Raw genomic sequence first — 10,473 nt, 5'->3', positions numbered from 1 at the left:
GGACTGTTTTGCTATAATGAAAACAAATCATTACCGATTACACTTTTCTTATCCGTTCTAATGTTATCATTAATATTACTCCGTCGTGCAAGTGTTTAAAATATTTACAATTCGAAAAGTAATCATTTAAAACTGGTTATAGACTAAATAATTATTTTCAGACAACCACACTGATAATTTATTAACGAAAGGTTAATTAAAATGTTTCAAGATTCGACAATACTAAAAATAAGACTTGAGATTCAATTTCAACGCTATCTATAATATGTATGAATTTCCATTGTTGAGTATAGAATAAGTAAAATAGTTATTTAAAATAAATTCAATTGACATGTTTCTTCGTATTAAATATTGTAAAGAAATATAAAAAATATGTACTTAAACGATTCACGCATCCTTGAGTTTTTAGTAAAATAATCAAAGCAATTTTAATTAATATCGCTTTGAAAAGCAGCATATTAAAATGCACAGGTAATTAAAGCAAGTAATTTATTAAACGCAAAACGTTCTACTACTCATTAAAAATAAAGTAAGAACAATAATAATGATTATAATTTTCTTGGTTTTAAAGCTATATAAATAATTAATTTTTTTCTTCTTTACATTTAGTCGTTTATTGAAAAATAAGTCATGACAAATGAATTATTAATGAACGCGGATTCAAAATAATAGGTTTAAAAAAGTTCAACTAAATAAAGTATATATTTAAAACATTTAAAAATTAAGCGAGCTCAATTAATTTTTATTTTGCTGCCTTTAATATTATTAACTATAGATAGCCGAGTCCCAAAAACTTATATATGAAAAATCTGAAACTTTTGTACTGGGATCGAAACACAAATTATTAGAGACTAAGTTCAATTGAGACACACGTTGAGATTGGTACAGTGTATATTGTAACTAAAAGTTATTTAAATGTAATTTAATAGCATGATATAACTTAAAGTAAGATATTATCATAGTCGTTAACAATATAGTTTATACATTTTCATGAATGATTTTAACTGTCGTCTTTTCAAATAATGTCAAATTAATATTTTTTTAAATATTTGTTGGCAAGATCGATATTTCACCAAAGAACCTTGATGTGATCATGTGTGTAGATGTCAGTAGATAGGTAAATCGTGAAGAGTGGTAATCGATCAACATCTTAATTTCACCCACTCTTGTCAAAGCGTTCATTGTACTTATAGGCGCCAAAAGTGTCGAATGACCAAGAAATTATTCATGGTCGTCGTCAGCCGCTTGATGGCAACTAAACCAAATTTATTCATTCGGTCAAAGTTTAGACGGTCGTACTGTTTTCCTGCGGCTCGATAAATTGAAATGCATTCGAAAATTGCACTTAGCACTTAAAAACGATCGACTAGTGCAAATTTAATTGGAAAACTCTGAACACAGAATCAATGTCTATGCACATGTACATGTACCTTCATTAAATGTCGAAGTTCAGTAGAACATTTTATACGTTCGTCGCAGGACGAACTTTGACAAACTACTGGACTCACACAAGGACTTATAATCAATACATGTACTAGTATAATATACGATTAATATTGAAATGTAGAATCAAGACTGAATTTGAAAAACAATAAAATTAATTACGACGTGTGCTCAGGCATAATTATTAATTTGGTCACCATATAAAATATGATAAGATAGCGTTCTTTGAGATCGGCCGGGAAGTAAGAGTGTGTTTTAGATATTTTAACTTTTAAGCGCTGAATAATATAGGTCAATAAGTATCAAAATAAAACGCTGAAAACAAACAATGTGCAAGTGTCGCGCAGAGACAAAAACTCAATAGAATTATAATAATAATAAAATACCTACCTTTCCAGAATACAGATTAGCGGTGAAATAAAATTAATACATTAGATGACTTTTAAGACTTTTGGACAAATATGCTTTGAGTTAAATTGAAGTCGAGTTTCGCATTTCTAATAATTTTTTTATATAGCAAAGAAACTATAAATAGCAGTTTTTTTTTTTATAAAAGTTAAATGTATCATATAAATGACAAAACGTATAAAGCCGAAAATTCAACTGGAATTTATCACATTTTGCTTTATTACATGACGTTGAAGTATTTAATAAAAATATACAGAAAGTGCATTACGGTGTAGTTGATATATTTTTAAAGAATGGTCATTAAACAAATAAAAATATATCGCACGTCATCACGCCTTTCTGGTCGTACAACAATTTCGTGGAAGCCAATCAGGTTTGTAAATGATATATTTTATTTGCTTGGCTGTACTTTTATACTGTGCCATTTGAAATTATAATTACGGCGAAGTAAACTGTGTAATAAAAAACGATTCACGCGACCGTAAAATTCACGCAATTAGATTGTTTAACCAAAAAAAAAAAAAACACCGACCCAGTAACACACTACAATAATAATAATGTAGAAAAAAAACTTTATTATCAATCTTCGTTTAATTAAATTTTCTCATAGAACACTAATTTGAACGCACCGGAATGTTTTTACCAGTTTCAAGTTTAAGTGTGTACCTAATATTATTATCTAGTCAATTGTTTGTTTTTCTGCTTTTCATACACCGTTACATGTTACATTCCAAAAAATTAGGACTTGTGATTTGAAATTTGTATTAATAGTCCTATAATATTATGTTTAAATATTGATCGTTGCTATTTTCCAGGTAAACCAGTAAAGCACAAGAACACATTAACCCGCTCACTATATCTCAGATTTTAGTTAAAATTCAAATTTAAATGCGCTTCATACAATGTTTTTTTTTAAACAATTAGATGTTTTGAATTTATTTTTTTTATAAATTCTCTACATTTTTTTTTTTTACTAGATAAATATAAAAACGTTTTTTCCAGAAAATGTTCTACATTTTAATCTAAAAAAAAAAAACAAAAATGATTTTTTTATATTATACATAATATATTTATTAACATACGAATTGTTCGATAATATGATTTGAGATAGTTTAAATTTCCAATGCCGCGGTTATTTCGTGTACATCTCAACCGTTACGGGCTTCACGAGCGATAATTAAATTCTTCAGGGAGACTTAATTAAAGCTAGCTTCGCAGTAGACAGCCGGACACGGTTTAGCCACCCGTTCCCCGTAGGATTCGCTTAACGGTATAGACAATCGTTTTCAGCCTTCTGGTCAACAGCGCAGCGGTAAGTCGAGTAGACGTGCGTTACAACAAGACAAATGTATATATATATATATATATATATATATATATTGTATACACAATGTAATAATACATTTTTTATGCTACGAATCCACCGAGCGATCAGACTAAACACCTTACTTGATACTACCCGTGGCTTTTCGTGGTTGTCACTCATTTTCTTTCGTGGCATGCGGAAACCTAAGGCTCTGGATGCGTAATTTATCGCCGTTGGCAAATGCTGAATATGCAAACGGGATTACAATGTTACAAGAGTTTGAGCTTTGGTAAGCATTTGGCGGACGTCAAAAAATTACGCTCAGAACTTTATCGCAGTCGACGGTGGCGTCTGCTCCGGAATATTATTATAATATTTGCTAGTCGGCGGGCGGGCGTATATATTACTCAGGCTATAACCCTGCTGCTGGCATCAAGCCATCCTGGTCTTAACCCTATCCCCGTCTCAACTCTTTCAACACTATATCCTTTATTTTGCTACTCTCCCTCTCCTCTATCCCTCGCTGGTCCGTAATGTAATCACTGTTTTACGTATGCAAAGTCTAGTAAATGGTGCGTGGGACGTATACTGCGGTAGTGTTGTTAACGGTGGTATATAATATAAAACATGTCGATTGTTGGTTTTAGATTTACGTGCAAAATTTATAATTCCCATTTATGGAAAAACGTCGGTTTTTGCTATTTTAAATGAATTTGGTAATAACAAAACTTGATGAACTTTGTTTTAAACAAACATTTAATTAATTTCACCGAAAAAAAAAATAGGAAAATTTGTATTTAAATTATTACAGATGGTTTACTTAAGTTGCATACATAACAAATGTCTAAAGTGAACGTTGATAATAGGATTAATGAGACATCCGACCCAATTCCCATATATATGCCTATTCCTGACTGGCCACTTCGGCCTTGCTCGGGTTAAAAAGTATTTTCCGAAAGAACGAAGTAATAAAATATTTTCGAGTACTTCAACAACTATTTCGACCCGAGAGTTTAATAATTAAACCCTCTCGAAAAATTGAACCGTAGTCATTCCACGAAGTCAACGCTAAACGATACTGATTTAATCACAGACGCCGTTTGTGTAAACGGGTCGCCGATTTTTGAACACAAAGAATGGGAAAAATTTAATTAAACTAATCTAAATTTAATCGTGTCGCACGACCTTTGCACTCTAACCTATATAGGGGTCGTACCGCCGTTATATATTTAGCTGAGTAAGCCTATATACGCCCTCTTATACCGGAGTATTCATTATATTTAAAAAAAAACCCGAAATATTCTCGTCTAGTCGTGTCGCTATGCACGTGTGGGTACATAACTAGCGCGCGGTCAATAAATAATACGATATTTGTACAACGCTAACGAATAATTATTGTATTCGGCACGAAGGTGACAGCCGACGGCCTAGTGGATGTATTATAATATGTGTGTGTGTAGGTGGCGACCAGAAAGTATAGGATGTGATGACGATACATGACAGATAACGGGATGAAGGAACGGGGGGTGGGGCGAAGGGAGAATCGTAACAATAATTTATAGCCTTTCGGTTGCAAAACTCTTGCCTAGGCCGAGGGCCATGCGACACACATAACCGGATTATTGGTCATATCCGCGTGTCGCCCGTCATTTATCACCATATTGTGTGAGTGTGCACGGCTTGTGCTGTGCTGTCTGTCTGTGTTATGTGTGTATGGCGTGTACGACTAACAGTCTCCGCACCCCGTTCCCATCCGGTCGTATCCCCGAACGGTTCAATAGCGTCCTTTTGTTGTTATCTCTGCCGGTCGGGATCGGCGATTTGAATATTTCATTAACACTGTATCGGGGCACCCAAAACGATACACCTACCTATACTCGCCTACCCTCCCTTTGGAAACTTTGTTCCCTCACCGGCTCGTTTTACCGTTATTATGATATTATATACAACCCATACCGTGTAAAACCCACCCCGATTCTCTAGATAATCGTACCCGCTATTGACAGTGGCGAAATATCGTCTCATTTATATATAATTATGTACGCTATCGCAGAGGTCGGTCCATTAAAATATAATATACACGGTGTTATTTATTACGTTCTTGGTGTGGTTTTTAAATAATACATTTTTTAAGGTTTATATTCTCTCTCTCTCTCTCTCTCTCTCTCACTCACTGTTTTTTTTCTTTAGTGGCACCGGCGACAGCGACTTTTCTCAAGAGCCATAGCGCCGCCGGCACAATGGATTTTGATTTACTTGATAATAATCTAAAGTAAATGGACCTTGAATGCTTTAACGGGATAAGGGACGGCACGGCAAAATTTATACCCAACGTGAAATGTGCGTTTGACAATATCAATACCGTTTATTGTTCGAGTAATTAAATTCCGAGTTCTCGCACACACGTACTATACACTTCAGTGTACTATGTATGTTGTAGCCGAGTAAATGGAAAATTCAATTCTGTCCTTTGTCAAGTATAAATTACTCCCGTCACAAGATGCTGTACCGTTATAATTATTATTTACCTGATAAATTTAACATAGGGTTTTTTTTAACAGACTATTACCGTTTGACATATTTGTCACTGACGCGATGGTGTAGAATTTTGAGCTTAAAATCTAGTGTGAACTGATTACAATTGTAATGAAAAGACTTTATTGATAGTTATATTTTTTGCCAGTTCAAAAAATTGATTCATAACGTGTTCAATCCGTTATTTTATTTGTTTATAAAAAAATGTAAAAACTATTGTTACAAAACGTTAAGTAATTGTTCATACATTTTTTGTATTTGGATGGAATTTCACACCCAAATCTCTCTTTCCCGTTGTATCGTCACTGCGATCAGTCGTTGATCCTCATATTAGTTATTATATTTCATACTACGGGTCCAGGGTTCTCAGTAGAAATGCCTATATTGTTATTAGAGGTCTATAGCGATTAAAAGGGATCCGTGGAAATTCTAAGCTACACAGCTTACACAGCCTCGGCTGAATGTATAGTATGCCCGTGTTGCAGCAATGAGATGTGATACACCTAATTGCCAGCTGCAGCCGGTCAGCCGTGGTGAAGATCCACTAAATTACGCAAAAACAATACAAAACGGGCCAACGGTCCCGTACACTATCGAAACCTCGCCGGTTTTATTAATTATAAGCGATTTCGTTTTGGCGGGACTGTTAAAACTGGATTTGCGAAACACCAACAGTGTAATTAAACGGGTGCCGGCAGAAATAGTGGTGTGCTACAATTTATAATATATTGTGTACAGTTATTGCATTTGTAGCTGCGTTGAATTGTTTTAATAATAACACACCGTTTTTCTAATAGCGCGTTCGAAAGATTATCGACATACTTTACGGATAATTCGAAATGCGTTCAAAATATCGTTTCTTCATTATTTTCAATTTTTTTTTAATTTTATGAAAAAACACGTCTTGTCTCATTATGCGCTTAATACTTCACTAAAGTAAAACTCATATAAACCCGAGAGTACAATTTAAACTAAATTGACGAAAGTTTTATTCGTTCAAAACATTCATTATTTTGACAACGGGGTTTTTCACTTTTCGGTGACATTATTTAAAACGACAGGATATCACAAGGATAATTGACACTCTCGGTATACAATTTATTTCTCATGCTCGTGGTCGTTTCTGTAGAGGTGTGATTTATTACCATTGGGTACGTAGAGTGAGGGGAGACAGAAAATAAGAAAGGACTAGGGTTTAAAAAAAAAATACGTGTGGATGTTGTATTATAGTTTCTAGGAGGTAGAATTTGTTTCAAATTATCTAACCTGAGTTTTAGTATGTTTAACGTGGAATTTTTTCGATTTAAAACAGGTTAATACATATTGTATGTTATGTAATATTAGTGTACTATAATAATAATTACAACAATATTTTCATATTATCGTATTTCAACGTGCATGCAGAATGACTTTGAAAAAATATTAGGTTATATAACAAAATCACATAATGAAATGTAAATAAAAAAGATAAAATAACCACCGTCGATGGAAACACAAATGCCATGATTATTTGACATAAATATCACGGTGTCAAGAAAACATTTATGGTTAACCATTGACCCAACTGAAAGGTCAGCTTTTTATAACATGTATATGTTCCATATTATTATATTATTATCAATGTATAATATAACAGTTATTGTAAGAATGGTAAGATCCAAGATGTGTATTTTACACGATGTAAGAATTATTATACTTGGTGAATATAAATAAAATTAAATAGTATATTAGAATTTTTAACTCTAAAATTGGATCATTTATAAAACGTTATAAAATGCTGTTCCGAACGTATTATATTTTAATAACTAATATTATAGTGATTTCCGTTATAAGTGTAAACTTTACATGGTGCATGTTGTAAAATAGTACTATGTATTTTAAAACTTTTAGAGTTATTTGAGGATACTAATTTTATCGAAGTACGTTTTTTTTTTACGAGATACATTTCATTAAAGTCCTTACAAATCATTTAGCCTCATTTATAATAATAATATAATAATCCTCCAAATTTGGATAATCTAAGTTTATACGATACGGATAATTCTATCACTAACAAAAATTGCACATAGTACTCCCAGGCAGCAAAAAATTGCTCTTTTTTAAAAATTATTTTCGATGGTTTTATTGAAAGTTTATTACTATTTTCAAAAAAGTTTTTGTCCCGAGTTTTAAAGTTTCAAACATGAATTTACAAAATATATTTAAAATATAACAATTTTATCAACTTTACTACAACATTTTTTTTTAGAAATATTTTATTTTTTTGAAAAACTATGTTTTATAAAATGTTTTAGCTCAAATACTAACGTTCTTAACTGTTTGATATTATTTAGAAAAAGTAATAATTTTCCAATATTACTGGAATCAATACGCCGGTCTCAGGTATTAGCTATTTTATGGTATTTGTGTCATTTTCAATCAGGGAAAAATTTAATGGCGGCAATATAGATAGAATAATAGCTAGGCGATATTACCGATGGCTCGTAATCGACACTTGCGTCGACCCAGTAACGGCAGCGGCACATAATAATATTATATTATACGGTTGCTAAGAAACAACGTTGGGTATATTACGTTCCCGACACTCGGACTCTTTAATTGAGAACGATATTTTTCACTTGAACATTGTACCTTTTGTCCGCAGCCGACGCCGCGCTGTAGCCTGGGTTTATTTTTATGATGCCAAAATGTAAAACGACCGCGTTGACTAGGTCTCAACAGCTGGACCAAATGACTAGGAAAAACGGTTACAAACCGACAATGTACGAGGCCCACGGCGTGTACAGGGGACACTGGAAAAATGACATGAAAAACGGTAAGACCCGGCCGGCAAAATACACAAAAATACACAATTAAAAACACAAGCAAAATATTAAAATCGTCGACCGTGTTGCAGGCAAAGGAACCATGATCTACAACAACAGCACCGTGTACGTAGGGGATTGGCGGGACAACAAAAGACACGGCGTGGGAGTGCTGACGAAACGGTTAAGTGATTGCGATGTAATGATCTACGAGGGAGAATGGTTTAACAATCAATTCGTACGTATGAAATCCGTAAAAAATCTAAAAAGGCTATTGCCGTTTGTGCGCTATATCCATTGGTTCTTTGGTAACTTGGAAATCTTTTGGCAAACGACGACACCTCACAGCAGTGCTTAAGTATCTAATTCGAGATTAATTTCTGGCAATACTGCGGGTCAACAACTTTGCGAATACACAATCAAATTTATAGCGGCGCCTCACTGCATCGAGCCAAAAACTGTAAACAATTTATTAATTATTACACTGCCGTCATAAACTCTTAAAACAATTACTGTTAGACGCATTGAGAATTTGGCACGTTGTCAACTGAAAATTAATTTCGCTCGCCCAAAATTATGCACGCTACTGGTACTCTATCTAATTCGTCCTGTAAGTCAATACAGGACAATTCGATGCGATGATAACATTTTTCGCAAACTTGATGACCGTAGATTGATTTTTTTATCGTTTCATTATTATTGTTTCTAAAAGTGAACTTGTATAAAACAAACTTCCTCGGATCGGGTTGTCCTCGACGTTATACATTTTCAATTTATTGTTCTCACGCGATATAAAAAAGTAACTTTTTTCCGAGGTCAATTAATTGAAAATGCAGACTATTGTTAGAAACTTTTTTATTTAAATAAAATAGGTCAGTATTGTAAAAAAAAAAACAATATATCACAACACAATGTCTTATAACGTAACATGATTACAGGAAAGGGTTTTTATACTATACAAAACTATTTGTTTTATTAATAAAAAATACTTTTTAAAATAGATTAAAGGTCGGTGGTATGGCAAAAATGGAATTTACGAAGGAGAGTACATGCCAGGGACAAAATTAAAATGTGGTTACGGGACAATGAGATGGAACGATGGGTCTGTGTACAGCGGATTTTGGAGTAATAATAAATACCACGGGAAAGGACTGTTGGTGGAAGGTTGGGCTGCCCTCTTATCAGTTAGTCTCTTAAATATAAAAATATATTTTTTAAGATGTCTTTAGCTAATGGAAACTACTATGATGGATATTGGAACTACGGGTTGAAACACGGAAAAGGGATTTACATGTATAGGAACAGAGGACAAAAAATGGACGGTGTTTGGGTTGACGGAGTGCCCAAAGTCAGCACAATAATAGATTTTCAAAGACAAAACGCTCTTATATTGCCGACCATTTACCCAATACCTAAGGTAATGATAATATAAATTCAGTTTAGTATCAATATATTATAGATTTATTTATTATTTTTTATGTATAATAGATATCCTCTTGTGACTTGGAAGTTCTAGATAATATGTATAAAACCGTACAATCCAATGTTCTTGATCTACTGTAAGAAGACTTTCTTGTTCATCGTTACAGTATAAAGCTATAAAGGTTACCATATTATAATATATCAAATGTTATTTTATTTTCTCACTTAACGTTATAAATTATTACATTAATAATTTTAACAACATTTCTTATTGTATAAAAAATACTATATTAATATTTAATAGGATCCCACTACAGGTTATTATTTAACATCAAAATACAGGTAATATATACATATTTGAACAAAAAGCTATTTCAAATATTGAATTTTGATGATATCATCATTTTTAGGTCTAGTTTTAATAGCCTGCTCACCAGAAGATAAAATTATTTTAAACATACATAATTTTTTATGTGTAATACATTTTTGTTTTGCGAGGAAGACTTTCTACAGTGCGCATTAATCTTAATTTTAGATTACCGTTAAATTACACCA

The 10,473-nt window shown here is 32.8% G+C and overlaps 1 protein-coding gene across 1 annotated transcript; it reads left to right on the top strand.

The window, feature by feature from the left end:
* Nucleotides 1-8,360: 8,360 nt before the first annotated feature.
* On the top strand, nt 8,361-10,098 carry LOC126833764 (MORN repeat-containing protein 3-like). The gene is made up of 5 exons (XM_050565283.1): nt 8,361-8,507; nt 8,589-8,734; nt 9,498-9,660; nt 9,726-9,913; nt 9,985-10,098. The coding sequence occupies exons 1-5, from the start codon at nt 8,369-8,371 to the stop codon at nt 10,057-10,059; spliced, it is 711 nt and encodes a 236-aa protein (XP_050421240.1). The 5' UTR covers nt 8,361-8,368; the 3' UTR covers nt 10,060-10,098.
* The last annotated feature ends 375 nt before the right edge of the window (nt 10,099-10,473 follow it).

This window comes from Adelges cooleyi, unplaced genomic scaffold, assembly GCF_023614345.1.
Source record: "Adelges cooleyi isolate 19-005CV unplaced genomic scaffold, UGA_ACOO_1.1 ACOO_flye_CR_arks_rails_tigmint_CR_PRNA_2, whole genome shotgun sequence".
NCBI lineage: Eukaryota > Metazoa > Arthropoda > Insecta > Hemiptera > Adelgidae > Adelges > Adelges cooleyi.
Note: the sequence above shows the minus strand (reverse complement) of the source record. Positions and strands in the feature narration are given on the sequence as shown.

Excerpts from the sequence above, each read along its gene's own strand:
- LOC126833764 (XM_050565283.1), top strand. The coding sequence starts at position 8,369 with ATGATGCCAAAATGTAAAACGACCGCGTTGACTAGGTCTCAACAGCTG. Across the intron at positions 8,508-8,588 it reads GAAAAATGACATGAAAAACG|GCAAAGGAACCATGATCTAC; the intron begins GTAAGACCCGGC and ends ACCGTGTTGCAG. Across the intron at positions 9,661-9,725 it reads GAAAGGACTGTTGGTGGAAG|CTAATGGAAACTACTATGAT; the intron begins GTTGGGCTGCCC and ends AGATGTCTTTAG.